This window comes from Equus przewalskii, chromosome 3 (genome assembly GCF_037783145.1).
Source record: "Equus przewalskii isolate Varuska chromosome 3, EquPr2, whole genome shotgun sequence".
In the NCBI taxonomy this organism is placed as follows: domain Eukaryota; kingdom Metazoa; phylum Chordata; class Mammalia; order Perissodactyla; family Equidae; genus Equus; species Equus przewalskii.
Genome location: NC_091833.1, coordinates 23613577 through 23632975, shown reverse-complemented (window position 1 = coordinate 23632975; position 19399 = coordinate 23613577). Strand labels below are relative to the sequence as shown.

General features: G+C 45.2%; 1 protein-coding gene across 1 annotated transcript in view; it reads left to right on the top strand.

Moving 5' to 3' along the window:
* Positions 1–5965: 5965 nt before the first annotated feature.
* FA2H (fatty acid 2-hydroxylase) overlaps positions 5966–19399 on the top strand; it is a 53228-nt gene continuing 39794 nt past the window's right edge. Inside the window, exon 1 of the mRNA XM_008534110.2 lies at positions 5966–6853. Within this exon, the coding sequence (XP_008532332.2) occupies positions 6584–6853 (270 nt within the window). The 5' untranslated portion in view covers positions 5966–6583. The remainder of the gene's footprint in view (positions 6854–19399) is intronic.

Sequence of the window (19399 nt, the reverse complement as noted above, 5' to 3'; positions counted from 1 at the left end):
TCTCCCCAAAGCCCCCCGGTACATAGTTGTGTATTCTTCGTTGTGGGTTCCTCTAGTTGTGGCATGTGGGACGCTGCCTCAGCGTGGTCTGACGAGCAGTGCCATGTCCGCGCCCAGGATTCGAACCGACGAAACACTGGGCCACCTGCAGCGGAGTGCGCGAACTTAACCACTCGGCCACGGGGCCAGCCCCGCTAATTTGATACATTTTTTGAAAACTGATTGGCAGAGTCTACTGAAGCTAAACATACTCAAGTCCATCCCTAGATATCTACCTGACGGAAGTGCATTCAAGTATTTGTCCAAAGATAGATACAAGAATGTTCATAACAACTCTATTCTTTTTTTTTTTTTTGAGGAAGATTAGCCCTGAGCTAACTACTGCCAATCCTCCTCTTTTTGCTGAGGAAGGCTGGCCCTGAGCTAACATCCGTGCCCATCTTCCTCTACTTTATATGTGGGATGCGTACCACAGCATGGCTTTTGCCAAGCAGTGCCGTGTCCACTCCTGGGATCTGAACCAGCAAACTCCGGGTTGCTGAGAAGCAGAACATGCGAACTGAACCGCTGCACCACTGGGACGGCCTTGCAACTCCATTCTTTTTTATTATTATTATTATTATTTTTCTGCTTTATCTTCCCAACCCCCCATACATAGTTGTATATCTTAGTTGCAGGTCCTTCTAGTTGTGGGATGTGGGACGCCACCTCAACGTGGCTTGAGGAGCAGTGCCATGTCCATGCCCAGGATCCGAACCCTGGGCTGCTGCAGTGGAGCGTGCGAACTTAAACACTCAGCCACAGAGCCAGCCCCTGCAACTCCATTTTTAATAACCCCAAGCTGGAAGCAACCCAAATAGCCATAAATGATAGAATGGATATGTTAAGTGTGGCATCTTCATAGAGTGGAATACGACACAGCCTTAAGAATATACAGATGATTACTACACCCCCAAGCGTGGATGAATCTCACAAACATAATTTGAGTGAAAAAAGGTAGATACAAAAGAATACACACCCTGTATGATTCCTTTAATACAAAGTTCAAAAGCAGACACAACTAATGTACAGCTTTTGAAACCAATATGGTGACTTTCTTCGGGGATAAAAGGAGGCCGTAGCTGTGAAAAGGGCATGAGAGAGACTTCTGTGGGCTGTTAGAATTCTATCTTCTGGTAAGCATATGTTCATTCTCTGAAAATTCATTGAGCTGTATGCTTATGATTTTCTGTACTTTTCTCTAGGGATGTCATACTTCAACAAAAAGCTTACTTTAAAAAGAAGCCATGGGGTGGCTGGCCCCGTGGCCGAGTGGTTGGGTTTGCACGCTCTGCTGCAGGCAGCCCAGTATTTCATTGGTTTGAATCCTGGGCACAGACATGGCACTGCTCATCAAGCCACACTGAGGCGGCATCCCACATGCCACAACTGGAAGGACCCTCAACGAAGAATATTCAACTATGTACTGGGGGGCTTTGGGGAGAAAAAGGAAAAATAAAGAAGAAGCCATGGGGCCAGCCCGGTTGTGCAGCAGTTAAGTGTGCACGTTTGGCTTCTCGGCAGCCCAGAGTTCGCCAGTTTGGATCCCAGGTGGGGACATGGCACCGCTTGGCAAAAGCCATGCTGTGGTAGGCATCCCACATATAAAGTAGAGGAAGATGGGCACGGATGTTAGCTCAGGGCCAGTCTTCCTCAGCAAAAAGAGGAGGATTGGCAGTAGTTAGCTCAGGGCTGATCTTCCTCAAAAAGAAAAAAAAATTAAAAAGAAGCCATTTACAATAGCAAAAAAAAACCCTCTATAAAGTATACTTAGAAATTAATTTAACATATATGTGCAAGTCCTATATGCAGGAAACTTTAAACTTTATGGAACAATATTACATATGACCTGAATAAGTAGAGATATAGCTCAAGTTTATAAATAGGAAGAGTCAGCTTTGCAAACATATTAATTCTCCAAATTAATCTATAGATTCAATGCAATTCCTTGCATAGTCCCAATAGGCTTTTTCATGGACATTGACAAAATGATTCTAAAGTGTATATAAAAAAAGAGAAAATCCAAGTATAAAGCAAGACACTCTTAAAGGAGAACAGGGCGTAGGTAGCAGCCTTACCAGATATCAAGATTTATTATAATAATGAAGACAGTGTGGTAGGGACAAACCTGATCTTCACAAGACAAACCTGATCTTCACAACAGGATGGAAGATGCCCCGAACTCGTATAACTGCATTAAAAAGGCCAAATTTTACTGTATGTAAATTATACCTAAACAAAAGAACGAAATGGGCCAGCCGTGGTGGCCTGGTGGTTAAGCTCAACGCACTCTGCTTCAGTGACCTGGGTTTGGTTTCTGGGTGCAGACCTACACCACTTCTCTGTCGGTGGACATGCTGTGACAGTGGCTCACATGCAAAAAGAGGAAGATTGGCACAGATGTTAGCTCAGGGCAAATCTTCCTCAACAAAAAGTCAAATAAATAAAAGGACAAAATTATTTTCTGTGTTTGGGTCTTTTTTCTGGACTCTGTTTTGTTCCGTTAATCTATTTGTTGTTTCTTCTGCAAGTACTACACTGTCTTGAACATGTAGTTTTATATTAAGTAGTGAAGTCAGGAAGTGTAAATCCTGCAACTTTGTTCTTTCTCAGTATTGCTTTGGGTAGCCTAGGTCCGTTACATTTCCGTATAAATTTTAGAAGCAGTTTATCAATTTTTTTCTTTTCTCTTTTGGGGAGAACATTTAAGTTCTATTCTCTTAGCACATTTCCATTATACAAGTATATCCATTTCAAAAACAAAAAAACCTAGTGGGATTATGATTGGGATTGTGTTGAATCTTTCGATAAATTGGAGGATTTGAGATTCTAATATTGTCATCCAGTCCGTGACCTTGGAACTTGGTAGATCCATGAACTCCATTTATTTAAATATTGTTTAATTTCTCTCAGTAGTGTTTTACAGTTTTCAGTTAGAGGTCTTGGATGTTTTTTTGTCAAATTTATTCTCACATATTTTATGCTTCTTGACATTATTATAAATGGAATTAAAAATTTTCATTTTCTAATTGCTGCTAATTATTAAAACACATTGGTTTTTGTATTTTGACTTTGGATCCTGTGAACTTGCTAAATTCACTTATTAGTTCTAGTTGCTTTGCAAATTAGTTGAGGTTTCCTATGTAAACAGTCATATTATCCGCAAGTAGAGAGATTTTCTAGGCTTCATCTCTGCTCTTTACACGTTTTGGGTTTTTGGTTTGCCTTACGTTGCTGTCCAAGACCTCTAACACAACGGTGAATGTAAGTGAGGAGACTGGGCGTCCTCACCTTGTCCCCAGACTTAGGGCTAGGGATTGTCATACATCTTTCATGCAGACGTAAAATGGATGACCACTTAGAATTTAATTTACATTGGCTTCTAAATTTGAACACTTGCATACCCTAGGACCCAGCAGCTACATTCCTGAGTATACTGGTTCCAGAAACTCTTCCCCATATGTACAAGAACGCTCATTACAGAAAAAAAGAAACAAGTCAAATTTCTATCTATAATAAAGGAAAATGGGTGAATAAACTCACATAGTGGAAAATGACACTGCAATGAAAATTGATGAACTACAGTGACCCTCAGCAACATGGATGAAGCTTACAATGATATCGAGTAAAATATACAATGCCACATAAAGCAAAATACAGTATCATGTGATTTTCATAAAACTCAAAAACAAGCTAATCTAAACAACATATTGTATAGGCATACAGATAGATGTGATAAAAATATTAAAAATAAAAAGCAAAGGGGGGCCAGCCCAGTGGCGCAGTGGTTAAGTTCGCATGTTCTGCTTCAGTGGCCCAGGGTTCACTGGTTAAGATCCCGGGTGTGGACATGGCACCGCTTGGCAAGCCATGCTGTGGCAGGCGTCCCACATATAAAGTGGAGGAAGATGGGCACGGATGTTAGCTCGGGGCCAGTCTCCCTCAGCGAAAAGAGGAAGATTGGCAGCAGATGTTAGCTCAGGGTTAATCTTCCTCAAAAAAAAAAAAAAAAAAGCAAAGGAAGGATAAGCACAAAAGTCAGGACAGTGGTTTCTTCTTGGGAGAAGGCAGAAAGATAGAAGGATTGGAGGACAGAAGCGGGTGCAAGTTTTTGGTAATGTTCTAGCTCTTTGGTTGGGAGGTAAATTCAGTGAGTCAATTATGCTATTTTTTGCTTTAAAACTTACATATACTCTTTTGTTTGCGTTCAAAGTGTTTTTAAAGATTAAAGAATTAAAAACAGCAAAATAATTGTTAGCATACCATACACGCCATTCTTGTTGTTTTCCATTTACCGTGTCCTAGATATTGTTCCATATCAGTATATATAGATTTACCTCATTCTTTCTAATGGCTACATAGTATTTCACTGTCTGAATATACCATCATTAATTTAATCAGTCCTCCCTAATAATGAACATTTGGGTTGTTTCTAGTCTATAAACAATGTTGCAATTAACATCATTATGGATACACCTGTATGCAGTCTATCTGTAAAGTCAAATTTCTACAAGTGGAATTACTATGGCAAGAGACGTGTTACAATTCCAAAGATGGCTAAATTGTTTGTTCAACTTCAGAAAATAGGGGTTGAAGACAATGGTGAGAAATCCAAAGGGGATGTCCCACAGATATTCAGCAGGAAGTACCCGAAGACACCTAGGAGTGGGTGCTTGATTGCTTTTGCATATGGAACAGAGTAGGCGTGGAAGTGGGGTGAAGGTATTCACCACTTGAGAAAAGCAACATTAGTCACCTAAAGTCTCCAGGTCTGTTGGACAGCAGTTCAATAACAGAACCACAGACTCAGCCCATCTCTTGCCTACTCCCTGAGGGTGAGCTAGGAAAGTCTTGGAAGGGAGAGAAGGAAGGGACAAATATCCTGACCTTGGGCACATTTATTATTGGGGTGATCCCTGAGGCACTTGGGCCAGACTTCCCCACAGCGCTGGCCGGGCACAGATGCCCATTCCCAGAAAAGTATAAACAAGGGTGATCCAAAAAATACCTTTTCCTGAGAGAGACAGAGGCCAACTGAATGGAGCAGCCTCAGTATCAGGATCCCTTGATTACAAATCATGAGTTCAAGTGAGATCCCCAATTGCTGGGCAAATAAAGTTGTGTGCAGTTATTCCCTGTTATAAACAAAACCGGATGAGCACACTCAGTTTTCCTTTCCATCTAGCATGACCCCGAGGCTTTACTCCTTTAGGTCCCTGTTTCCCGTTCTATAATGGAGACAGGATTCTCTGTTCTCCCCTCAGGGTCCTACCCCCATGGCCAGACAAGAGTGAGGCAAGCGAGGCAGTCGCTCTGGGCACAAAATTCAAGAGCACGCCAAAAAACTCAGTAATCAAGATAAAGAATATTTCAATGACGAGGACAGGCCATGGTGTAGTGGTTAAGTTGGTGCTCTCTGCTCCGGGGCTGGGGGTTCACTGCCTGGATCCGGGTGTGGACCTACACACTGCTTATCAAGCCATGCTGTGGCAGGCGTCCCGCATATAAAGTGGAGGAGGATGGGCACATATGTTAGCTCAGGGCCAATCTTCCTCAGCAGAAAGAGGAGGATTGGCAACGGATGTTAGCTCAGGGCTAATCTTCCTCATCAAAAAAAAAAAAAAAAAACCCAAAAGAATATTTCAATGAGGTATTTTAAAAAGTCAAAATTAATGCCAAAAATCCATGATGAACAAAATACCAAAAAATTTTAATATTAAATACAAGATCCAACCCTTCACTTTCACCACCCTGCCTCAATCGCCTCACTAGTCCTGGTTCCAATAAAACTTTATTTACAGAAACAGGTGGCCAGTCCACAGGCTCTAGTTTGCCAATATGATTTATAAAAAATTATTATATGTATTTTTATTGTGGTAAGATATACATAAAAAATTTACCATCTTAACCTTTTTTAAATTTACAGTTCAGTGACATTATGTACATTCATATTGTTGTGAAACGATATGATTTTTAAAATATTATATTAAAATATTATGCAATGTGACTTCTGAATTTGGGGGCGCCCCCTTAAAATTTGCTCTGGAAGCCAGTGCCTCACCCGCCCTACTCAAGTCCTCGCCCTGCCCTGGAGCCTGAGGATCGAAAACAGCAAGTTTCTCCCATAAGGCAGCAGAAGTGTTATTCCAGGGGCGATCAGACCACCGAGGATGTGGGGCCGGACAGCCGCAGCGACAGGAAGACGCGCCCCGCCTGCATCCGCCCGCCCCCTTCGCTCTCCAGCGAGGGGACACACCTGGCGGGAGCGCCCTCTACCTGCCTAGGGCCACCTGGCGGGCGCCGGGCAGCGCCTGGCCCGCCCCTCGCGGGTCTGTCCGGGCTGCCTGCCGGCCAATGGGGAAGGGGGCCCCTCCGGGCTCCGGCAGCGTCCCGCGGGGCGGCCAATAGGAGCGCGGCATGCAAATGAGCAGGTGCGGTGGCGGCCGGCCGGTCAAGGCGGCCGCGCTCAGGGGATGTTAGAGGCGCGCTGGGCAGCCGCCGAGCAGACGCCCGGGCTTCGAGCTGCGAGCTCCGCTCTCCCGCCATGGCCCCCGCTCCGCCCCGCGCCGCCTCCTTCTCCGCAGCCGAGGTCCAGCGGCGCCTGGCGGCCGGGGACTGCTGGGTCCGCTGCGGGGCCCGCCTCTACGACCTCACCGGCTTCGTCCGGCACCACCCGGGGGGCGAGCAGCTGCTGCGGGCACGGGCTGGCCAGGACGTTAGCGCCGACCTGGACGGGCCGCCGCACCGGCACTCGGCCAACGCGCGCCGCTGGCTGGAGCAGTACTACGTGGGCGACCTGCTGGGAGACCCTCAGGTACAGCCCGTCCGGGGGTCACACACCTTCCACCTTCCTCCTCCCTCCCCCAACTTTCTACTCCCCAGCCAGCCCCGTTCACCTGCCCTCTAGGAGGGACCCAAGGTGAAGCCTCCGCCCTCGCCTCCGCTTCCCCTCTCTTCTCTCCAGGTAACAGGTCACTGACCCCGCTCCCTGCTCTCAGGCCCTTGCCCTTCCTCTCCCAGCTTTCCCCCGACCCTCTTCTATCTGCTGCTTCTCCCACCTTCCGAGTTACCCCCTCCTTCCTACTTGTTTCTTCAGCAGCTTCTGTAATCTGACAGCTTGGATCACCTTTCCCAGCCCCCTCAAAAGCCCGGTCTTTCCTTCCTGTTTCCTTATCAGCCTCTCCCTCTTTGCAACCGCTCTTCACTTCTGTTTGAATAATAGCTTCCAAGCTCACCTGTCCTCTTCTTCCTATCTCACCCTACTCCTGCTTCCAAAAGGCACGGATATCACCCTTCTCAGCTAGTTTGGATTTCCTGGTGCCGCCCTAGTCTGGCACTAGCGCTCCCCTAGGTGGGTGGAGAGGTTGGGGCAGTGTCTTGGGTGCACTGTGTCCTCCGACCCCTCAGAGCTCCCTTTATTCCTTGTCTGGTGTGCCGCCTTGGGTGTCTAAGAGAGTGAAATGACAGCGGTGAGCCAGTTTTGCGGAGGGAGAAGGGATTCTCACTTTGAGCTGCATGCTGCTGTGCAGTACAGCTCATTATGGCCTTAAGCCTCTAACTGACCCTGGAGTAGGTTTTGTTATCCCCATTTTAGGATATGGAAATTGAGGCTCAAGGAGGCTCTGTAATTTGTCCAAGGTCAAACAGCTAGTTAGTGGAAAAGCCAAGTGTACCTGACTCCAAAATCGATGCTGTCTCCATCCCAGGGGTCTTTGGGCAGGGGAGATGGCCACTACCCACAGGGCTCCAGATAGGCTTGGGCCAGGGGCGAACCAACTCCTCAGGCCTGCCCCGGGCCTGACTGTAGGACTGGTGACAACCAACGGTTGTTCCCTGCTTCTAGTTCTTGCTTTCAAGATGGTCCCAGCAAGTGCTTTTAGATCTTTGGATGAGAGGACTTGCTTCTCATTGTTCCAGGTGGCTCCTCACTGGGCCATCTTGCCTAATTCTTCAGTCATTTATTCGCTCACTCACTTGGTCCCTTAATGGTTGGCAGCACTGAGCTAGGCACTGGAGAGACAACAATGGACAAAACCAATGTGGTCTTCATGGAGCTAACAGTCTAATAAGAAAGGGGAAAAGGGGAGGGAACATACTAATTGCACAGTAATTATTTAATTACTTACTGCTGTCAGAGTACAGAGCTGGAGAGGAGGCGTTCAAGGGAGAGCTTTCTTGTGAAAGTGACATTTACACTGAGCTATTCGATGGATAGGGCTTAGCCAGGTAAAGTGTGGCGGGAAGAGCATTCCAGACAGAACAGCATGCGTGAAGGCTCTGAAGGGGAAGGGCTTGGCACAGTCAAGGGAGAGAAATAAAACCAATGTGACCAGAGGCTGGTGGGCAAGGAGACGGATGTGGGAGGAGGCCGGAGATCAGCCAGGGCCACATCATGCAGGGCCTCCTAGGCTGTGGTCAGGATTTGGGACTTTATTCTAAGGACCACGGGAAGCCAGGGAAGGGATTCAAGCAGGGGTGTGGCGTGGTCGTATTTGCATCTTGGGAAGAGAACCCTGGCTGCAGTGCCAAGAAGGAATAGAGGGAGCACAAGTGGAGTAAGGGACTAGGCAGGAGGCTTCTGTGTAGCCCTGGCAAGAGGTAACAGTGGCTTGCACCATGGTGGCTGCGACGGAGGGGAGAAAGGGGTTGAATTGGGGAGATTTCATAGGTAAAATGCCAGGACTCAGCATTGTGCAGTGGGAGCCCAATTTAATCTTGGAAGTTGATGTTTGGCGTCGAGTCGTCCTGAAGGGGCAGAAGGTTTAGCCATAGATATAACTAAAGCTGAGTGTAGGAAACGAGAGGTTGGGACCAGAATACAAGAGACTTCCAGGCTTGTGACGGCTCATGGGAGCCATCCTACATTGTCACTGTGTCCTATAAACAGGAGCCTTAGGGTGTGGCTTCTCCTCTCAGCACCATCGTGAGCATCACTCCTGGCCAGCTGCCCTAGATGACTCCACCTGCCAGCTCCGCTAACCACCCAGTACTCTGGTTTGATTTTGTTTTGCTTTGTTTCATCTTACCTGACCCTCAGGGAGGACTCAGACAAATTTGCTTCCTACTCCTGTACTCACCTGTTACCCCAAGAATCCCAGTGTGGCCATGTTGCAGGCATTCTTATATCGGGGCCCAACCTGAGGATGTGGGAAAAAACTAAAAACTACAACATATTTACAAACCCATGGCCCAAACTTGACCAGTGGCCATATTTGCCCAATACTCTGGTTGCCTATTGGCTTCTGTCTACAGATTTCTATTCTAGAAGATAGTGTAGGGTTGTCTTTAAACTGGGGGAGAGAGGTAGTCAGAGGAGAAATCTGGAGAGGGGTATCCTTTTGGAGAGAAGCCCTCTTCTTAAGGCTTGAATGGAGACAAGACATTTTTGTTCTTCTCCCTAGCTAAGCCTTTCGAGCAACCCCCATGCTACCTTCTCCACCTCTCTCCTCTCCTCCTGCTGGACCAGGGATGCTGACCAGGGGTACTGACACCTGTTGAGGTTAGAGCCCGGTTCCTGTAATGTGAGGACCAGGAGGGGTGCTGATGGGGAAGGGGAGTGTCATGAACCAGCTCTGTTGTTTGGGCCTCATTTCTGAATGGTGTCCTTCCTAGGGATGCTTCTTCCCAAGCGTCGTCCTTGGAGGGGAACGTCCTGGAGGTCGGCTGTGGAATTTCCATGGAGAAGTCCTGGCCCCGTTGGTTTCTCCTCTTCCCCACTTTGCCACACCCGCTCTGTGTACACACTTACACACACATTCACACTAACACGAAGACACACACACACACACAAAACAAGTCAAACTTGTTTGGGCCAACATACTGTGGGGATGAAACAAGGTCTGCTGTGGCTGTGGCCTTGGACTTGGGGAAGCTGAGCTGCCTGCCTTGAGCAAGTAAAAGAGTGATGGCTGAGCCTTGGCCCTCAGGGGCCAGCAGGGTCAAGCTCCTCACTCCCAGTTCAGGTAGGAGAACTCACCTTATTAGTGGGGCATGAAGTCCGTTTATTGAGCTGTGACTAGCATTTCTGTTAAAAAAAAAAAAAGAAAGAAAAATAGAAATAGGAAAGGAGAGAACTTTGGGTCCAAACCTCCTCCCAAGGCCGTAGATACTGTGTTTCTCAGACTTAGGTCCTCCACAAATTACTGTCCCAGTTTTTTCTGAAATGGCATACCACATAAACTATTATATTTAATATTTATCTTTAAGTAGACTCACTTTTTATTTTACCATTTGCTTACCCTAGGCAATAATACCAGTAAGAGCACAGGTTTTATATGCACTTTAAAATAAATGAAATAAATATTTCTATTAAAACCAGAAATGCTTATCCTCGTATCCCCTAAGATCATCTTGGGCATCATCAGTGGAATATTGATCACACCTTGGAAAACATATGGAGCAGAACTTTTTAACTCTGGGGTTTGTGGTTCATTTTCTGGGATTGATGAAAGAGATGAAATTGTGTGTAAAAATGCCTGGTGGTGCATTTTTCTGGTGAGAAAGCTACAGTTTTCGTCACAGTCCAACTGGAATCTTTCCTTACCCCAAACCTGCCGCCAAGAGGATAATAATGTCAAAGGGCGGCTCATACTTCCCCACCTCACACACACAGACCTTGAGAGCTCCTCTGGTGGGCAAACATCTGACCATGCTCCTGGATAAAAACCCTCTGTTTGAGAAGACCCTGGAGGAAGGCACGGCTTGACACCCCAGCCACTGCGGTCGGGATAACCCTGATGTCTGAAGGTCCTAATCCCACAGCGTGAATCTCTTTCTGAGTGGCTGAGAAGTCCACAGATTCTGTCACATGTGGTTCTGCCAGGCTTTGGGGCCTGGCCATTCGGAGCTTTAGGACCTGAGTAATTAAATAGGGATGGACAATAGGCAGGAGAGCTAGGTGCAGGAAGACTTGGGGTTCCCACCCGGGGCTCCTCCAGACCATCTTGAGCACAGCCCAACTTGGAAAGCTGATCTGAGTTGAGAATTCAAGTAAAAGCTGATGCTTGGGAAACTTGCCAGACTGCTCCTGCCTGCAGAATGGAGTGGACATGTTAAGTCTGCTAACTGAAGGGGGTTGAGATCTGCTTAGCCAACAAAAAGGGCTTCCCATTGAGCCTGCCTAGCCAATCAGCAGCTGCCATCCTTTGCTACCTGCCAGGGAATTTCAAGCTCTGGCTTTTCATCTCTACCTACAAATCTCACTATTTTGCCACATAGATGAGTTTATTCTTTGAAACCAGGTGAGTCATACCTGGAGGATGAACTTAGGGCCAGCTGGTAAAGGGTCCAGGGACCCAGGTCACTGTGTTTCCATATGACACCGGGGTAAACACAGGCTCCAGGAGTGCTCCCAAGTGTCATCCCAGAAATCAGTGAATGAAGGGCCCTTGAGATGCAAATTGGGGGGAAGGTCAGAAATTAGGACTCTCTGGGGGAAATAAAGAAACAAATAGGAATCCCAGAAACAGAAATCCCAAGGTTTCCTGGGAAATCTTCCCAGGCAAGAACCCAAACTGATGCCTGAGCAGCATCCCTCATCTTCCCCTTACTTGTTCGTTTATTCTCCTTATGACACACACTCATCACTGGGCCATCTGCTGTCTTCATTAATTTAGACGGACATGTAATAAGCTCCCTATTTTCTCTGAAACCCCCCATAGCACTGAAACTGCCCTTGCCGGGCTCGTCCGGACCTTCACCTCACTAAACCTGGTGGTCAATTCTCACCTAATCCACCTGGTCTGGCAGCAGCTCTTGTCACTGAGGTCACTCCCTCCTCCCTGATACACTGTCTTCACTTGGCTTCTGGGTACCACCTCCTTTTGGGTTTCTACCTGCATTCGTTTTCTGTTGCTGCTGTAATGAATTGCCACAAACTCAGTGACTTAAAGCAACACAAATGTATTCTCTTATAGTTCTGGAGGTCAGAGGTCAAAAATGAGTTGGCAGGGCAGCCTTCCTTCTGGTGGCTCTAGGGCAGAATCTGTTTTCTTGCCTATTCCAGCTTGTACAGGCTGCCTGTATTCCTTGGCTCATGGCCCCCAGCCGGCTATTGCTCAGACCTCGGCTCTCCTGTCACTTCTCCTTTTCTGACTCTCCTGCCTCCATCTTTCACTCATAAGGGCCCTTGTGATTACAGTGAGCCTACCCAGATAATCCAGAATAATTTCCCCATCTCAAGGTCGGCTTAATCATGTCTGCAAAGTCCCGTTTGCCATGTAAGGTAACACGTTCACAGGTTCCGGGTATTGGGACATAGACTTTGGAGGGGGGTGCATTATTCTACCTTCTTCACCACCTATACCCCTGGTCATTACTTCTCAGTCTCCATTGCTGGTTTCTCTTGCTTCTCATTTCCCGGAAAGGTGCACAAAGCTTAAATGGAATCATCCAGTGTGCATTCTGCTGTACAGCTTCTTTCACGCAATACTACGTCTGGGAGATTACCTGTGTTTTTCTTACTTTAACAGCACCTGTCTCCATTGTCTGCTTTGCCCTAGAGAATCCATAGGCTGTAGAAGGGGAAAAATGAGGAATAACTGGAAAAAGGAGTGTCGATGGTTTGGACAGACCATGTGCTAATCCCATTAGCCTCCTTAGTCTTCCTTCCCGGATAACTCCCCACTGCTACCCTACTTTGGCCAGAGCCCCATTATGCTCATTATGGCAGAAGTCTCCTGGGCAGGTCTCTACCTGTCAATGCTTTCTGCACCCCATTTCTTGTAAACTTTTCTAAAGAGAACTTGGTTATGTTATGGCTATATTCCTAAGCCTTCAATGGCTCCCCATTGCCACATCCTTTAAGTCCAGCTCAAATGCTGTTTCCTCCATATAGCTTCTCCTCACCTCCCCATCTAGAATTGATTTTCTCCTTCTTCCAAACTCTCATAGCACTTTGCCTATACCTTCATTACAGCGTTCATAATGTTCTTCCTTACTATATTTTCACTACGCGTCTTATCTTCTCTACTAAACTATAAGCTCTGAACGCTGGAATTGTCTGATTCATCTGGGTTTCGCTAGGACACACCATTACACTGGTGCATGCCAACAGGAAGTAATAAATGTCTGAATAAATGAATGAATGAGCTGCTTGAAAAACTGAGATATGTGCATAACTGAAAAGGAAAATGGTAAAATTAGCACACACAAGATACTTCTAGAATTAAAATGTAAAACAAACAAAAAAACAAACTCTTTCCAGTTTCTTCTTTCTTAGCTATAAGGGCTGGGAGTTGATGGAAAGGATGAAGGGCTGTCAGATGAGTCACTCACTTCTGCCTTTGCCCTCACTTATTTACTTCCATACCAGGCTACTGCGGTTCACCCTTGCCCATGAGACCCCTACAAGGGTAGGAGTGAAGTTAACCATAGAAAATGCCAACCAAGAGCCCTCCTTGCTCTCAGGGCTGTGACCAATCCCCATGGGGCTGTGAGTGTCTGGATGACATGCATGGGCAGGACCCGGGTTGCCTGGATTTCCACCTCCGTTTACTCTTCCTGTATATTTTTATGTAAATTTCTCTAAAGCAAGTAGTCTCAGAACAATGGTTCTCCCTCCCTCTTCTCTAATTGCTGCTCGTCTAAGATGGCAGAAGACTAAAAACCACTCTCCCCACCTGCTCCTGTTCCCCAGTGGAAAAAGAGCTCAGTCATGGTAAAAAAATTGGAGCACAACAAACTTGATGCTGGCAACGCTCGTGAAGTTTATTATTGAGAAATGTAAAGCTCATATTCAGGATTTTGTGTTGCGAAGCATTGCCCCAAAACATAATTATCCAAATACTTTGGTTCTTACCTTGATGTATATTGCAAGGTATTTAAATAGCATTACCAGATCAAGCAAATTTAGGGGGATTTGTTGTAAGATATTTGCACTATGATGCGTACAGAATGTCTTAAAGTTTTGTCACAGGAAAACAAGTAGCCAGAAGTTTCGTCACAAATACATGTGACTGCACACTTAGAGTGAACCACGCAATCTACAACAAACTTGGTTGATGATTACCTAAGTGAATTAGGCATAATTTCTCCTTTAAAAGCAATAAAATTTAAAAGGTGTAGAGTTCTGGTTCTCTACATTCTTCTGTGCCCAGCAGAACCTTTTCAACATTGCTTAGCATCTCATGATGCTCAGATTTCCCACTGGAAAATGGAATCAGAGTTTTTAGGGGTCTCTGGCTAGTTTTAGTTTTATAAATGCCAAATGTTAGTAGTCCATAATAACTCAGTTAGTTGCTAATAAATAGCCCCTAGTCTTAGGTAATAATGAAAGTCTATGAAATGGGCATCATTTATCCACAAAGGTCAAAGAAAGACTTCAAATTTTTAAGTCAATTCAAGGCACATACTTTGAGACTGGCTGTCCCGGAGGAATAAGGAGCACCTATAAGGGGCTGAATAAATACAGCTTCCATGATCCTGCATCCCCCCAGCCAGGGGAAAGGCCAGATCAGCCTGATTTCGTGATTGCTCTCTCTCGTCCCAGACAGGACCCTTTGGAGTGCCCAGTGTAGGTTGGAGATAGGGTGCCCTAAAAAGTTCAGTCATTTGTTGGACCTAAGTGGGAAAGTCCTTGACTCCTAGGATAAAAGGTCACTTAAAGTGAGTCTACTTTTGTTTTATTATTATTGAGGTCACATTGGTTTATAACATTGAGTAAATTTCAGGTGTACATTATTATCTTGTGGCTTCTGTATAGACTGCCTCATGTTCACCACCAAAAGTCTAGTTTCCATCTGTCACCATACTTATGTGCCACTTTACCCTTCTCACCCTCCCCGCAACCCCTTCCCCTTTGGTAACCACCAATCTGTTCTCTACATCTATGTGTTTGTTTGTTTATCTTCCACATGTGAGTGTTCTCAAAAAATTCAACATAGAAATACCATATGATCCAGCAATTGCGCTTCTGAGTATTTATCCAAAGAACCTGAAAACACTAGTTCGAAAAGTGAATCTATTTTAAATGAAGACCAAAATTTCACAGAAAATGGGCCAGGAGGTTGGAAGAGGGAAATTGATTATCCTGAAAAGCGAAACTGAAAAATATTTTTTTAGTTTATTTTAACCTGACAGCAAAAGTAAGACTGCAACTGCATGCCCATTCTTACATTGAGCAAATAATGAATCAAGGAGTGTTGTTTTTGTGCACATGTGGCTTTTCTAACAAAACGGTGTGAAAGCACAACGTGACATTCTAAACTTCACACTGGCCTTCACAGCATAACGAGGTCATAACGAGGGTTGTTTTAGCAAGAGTATTTTAGGGCTGAGGGTTTCTCTTGATCCTTTTGAAGAAGCTCATCTTTTGTTAATTGCCTGTTTTTCAGTGTTAACTGGCCTAACACTGCCAGATTTTTATTTGGCAATGGAATTGTGAGTAAAACGGTTTCTATCACTTTCATTGGCCTCATGAAATTTCCTGTATTTTCAATTTCCCTTTGTGGTCAGTTTGCATTTTGTTACATCATATTTTCTCAGATGATAGCAGCCCCCACCATCACTTCTCCTAGGGGGACTGGGAGGTTTGGGGGGTAGTGGTCAGTATCTGAGGAGGAAATAAATTTATAAGTGGTCAGCTGACTCATGAATAGTTGAGTATTAAGGTGATTTTTTTCTGTCCTTTGCAACTTGAATCTCCAGGGACTCAGATAAAGAACACTTGGATAACAATGATCCTTTTAGAACTAATAATAACACACCTAAGTTTGCATAGCAATTTATGTTTTTCAAAATATTTTCCCTTTGATTTCTATTTGAGCCCATAAGATAGGTGGGGCAGGTGTCAATTCTCCCATTTCATAGATTAGAAACCTTTAGCGCTAAGAGATCATGGAATGTGGTCTCCAAGTGCCCAGTCAATTTCCATTGCACACCCATTAGGAACAAATCTTAGGCGTGAGATTGAACCAATGGGAAGCAAATGCATTTCTTGGGGAGCTAAGAGCAATAGGGTGCAGTATAGGGTTCCCTCTGATCCTTCTGACTGGGCTGAAGTCAGGCCTTGGAGACAGAGGAGGGGGGCTCTCGAGCTGAATCGGATGGCTTTCTAGACCTCATAGACTACCTCTGCCTTCTAGGGTGACGTGCGGGGAGGGGTGGATGCGTGTGAGGGAGATTCTCAGAGGGGAGCAGGCTCTCCTGGCCCTGACACGTGACTCACTCTCTGTGCTCTTCGTTACTGATTAATCAGTGGGTCAAACACGCTGACCTAAAAAGGTTGTGCCAATTTAAACTCCTCCAAAAACATGTAAGAATGCCTGTTTCTCCACACGCTCACCCGATGCTGTGTATTACCAGTATTTTTAACCTCTGCCAATGGGTGAAAAAATTATTCCCTGTTTAAATTTTATTTATATGAACTATGAGAGAGATTGAATATCTTTTCATGTGTCTAAACTATTTGCACCTTTTTGGTAACTTGCCTCTTCCTTTGTCCATCTTTCTGTTAGATATTTGTTCTTTCTTATTGATTTATAATCATTCCTTATATAGAAAGAACATTAGCCTACTTTCCATCATACACATTACTATTTATTCTCCAGTTTTCATTTGTCTTTTGACTTGTTTAATGTTTTTTTCTCTACTTAAACCTTTAAATTTTCCATGTAGTAAAAGATATCAAGTTTTATCATTCTTAGAAAGACCACTTCTACTTTAAGATTTTATACACAAAAATAAAAATACTTTAGTATCCTGCTAATAATTTTTAATGTTTTTGTTGTTTGTTTGTTTTTGTTTAAATGTTTTATCTACCTGAAACGTTTTTGGTATAAGGAACAAAATAGGGATTATTTTAAGTTTATGTTTTTCTAAATGACCAACTGGTTATCGTAGTAGATTTATGGAATAATCTTTCTTTTCCTACTGATTTAAAAAACACTTTCATCGCTCATCAGTCATTCACGGATATATTTTGGTCTATTTTTGGACTCTTTTCTGTACCAGTGAAATCACTTGTTTTTTATTGGGTTTTAGCTGTTAGTGTGGTTTTTTTTCCCCTCTTTCTGCTTCATTCCAGCAGGGATTCTGCTCCCACCTGCTCCACTAGAGAAAGCAAAGAGCGGGACCAGAGCTGAGCGTTATTTCTGGGCCATGTTGCTGGCCTTGAGGAGACACAATCGAGTCTGACTTTGAGGGCCTGGGGCTGCCTGGTGCACCCTGGCCCCTGAGGTTGTGTGGAGCTAGAGCAGGCAGGAAGTGGCTCAAGGAAGCCCACACAGGGGACAAGCCCCAGTGAGTGAGCCCATGGCGGTGGGGGGGGGGGGGGTGTCAAAAGTGGGTGTCCAAGCGGTGGTCATGGAATGGTAGCGATTTCCTCAGGGAAGGCAGGGTCGGGGAGGGATGTGGAGGGAGCTCCTGGAAGCAGCCTTGCCGCTGGAACTCCATGCCGGTGGGTCCTGTGTACCTTTCCTGCATTGTATTCGCAGCCTGGGGTTGGAGGAGGGGCCTGAGGTCAAGTTCTCTGTGTGTGTGAGCAGCCAGATGCTAGGAGAGCAGGGAAGCAGTTGTGTTTGCAAACAGGGAACTTGGCACCTCGCTTGGAAATTTCTGTAAATCTCAAACGTCTTGTGCCTCTGGCAGAGGGACCTGGATACTTATCCTCCGTCTTCCTTTCATCAAAATCCGAGGAGCTTATTAAATTCTCGGGACTTTTCTGGGATGATGGAAATGTGCTACATCTTGATTTGGGTATTGGCTACAAGCAGGCATGTAATTGTCAAAATTTATCCAATTTAGGATTGGTAATTTTTTATTATATGAAAATTATACCCATTTTTTTTTTAAAAAAGGAGAGGCAAATAAATTTAATTCATATTTAGGAGTTGCTCCTAAGGATACGCCCTCGTGGCTGCAAGAGCTAGATGTTGGGATACAGAAGCCTTTAAAGATTATTTTTACAAAGAAATAGTGGGGTCAGCCCTGGTGGCCTAGTGGTTAAGTTTGGTGTGCTCCACTTCGGCGGCCCAGGTTTGGTTCCTGGGCTTGGACCTATACGACTCATCTGTCAGTGGCCATGCTGTGGTGGTGGCTCACAGACAAAAAGAGGAAGATTGGCAGCAAATGTTGCTCAGGGCGAATCTTCCTCACCAAAAAAAAAACCCCCCAAAAACACAAAGAAACAGTGTAAAGTGAATAGTAGGTGGTAGGTGGTGGCATTACGACTGTTCATGGTGAGATTCAGCTTGACTGCGTGTTGGAATTTTTTCATCATAAAATGTTGGAAAAATACTAAGTTACATTGTGGACATCACTTACAGACATGTTCTTAAAGGTTGAGTGGAAAAATAAAATAAAACGAAATAACAGTGTGCGAATGGTCATGTGCAACAAGGCATCCCGTATCCAGTGAAACTGTGTTCGTGTCCTAGAGCAGCTGTAACAAAGTACCACAAACTGGGTGGCTTAGAACAACAGAGATTTCTTTTCTCCCTGTTCTAAAGGCTAGAAGTCTAAAATCAAGGCGTCAGCAGGGTTGTTTCCTTCTGGAGACTCAGAGAAAGAATCTCTTCTTGCCTCTTTCCTAGCTTCTGGTGGGGCTGGCAACCCTTAGTGTTCTTGCTTTTAGCTCTGTCACTCCAGCCTCTGCCTGCACCCGTGCTAGGGCATTCTTCCTCATGTCTCTGCGTCTGTGTCTCCAAATTTCCCCTCTTCTTCTGACACCAGTCCTGTTGGATTTAGAGCTCACCCTAAGCCAGTGCGATCTCATCTCAACTCGATTAATGCAAAGACACTATTTCCAAATGAAGTCACGTTCACAGATTCCAGGTAGACACGAATTTGGTGGGGGTTCGGGGTGAGAGGTGCTATTCCTCCCACGCTGGATATCATTAAACAACTTCTGCCGCTCGAACAACCTAGATGGAAGTGGATATGATGCGCACTGGAGAGCTGTGTTATATTTCAGAAAAGTGACTCTAGTAGCGACAGAGATGCCAATATTTAAGACTTGTGTGAAAAGTTTGATATTTCATTTGAGTGAAAAAACACACAGGTAACTAAATTAAAGAATTAATGAGCATACAGATCCACACATATCTATCCGTATTCTTGAGCCATTCCTCAAATCTACAAAGTCAGAATCTCTAAAGGCAAGACCCCAGAAATCTGTATTTTTAACGAGCGTTCTTTGTGGCTCAGAAGCACCATAAATTTTGCAACCCGCTGTTCTAGAGGGCTAAGGGCAGAGGTAAAATGGAGATGGAAAAACTGGAGGCACTAAAAGTGGCTCAGTGGGCAGATCTCTTGGCATTACTAGAGAATCAGCATCCCCAAGCTCCCAGCGTGGAGCTCGGCACAGAGCAGTGATGCAGTGGGTGTTGAATGGGCAGCCCACTCTGTTGCCTTCAGGGAGAGA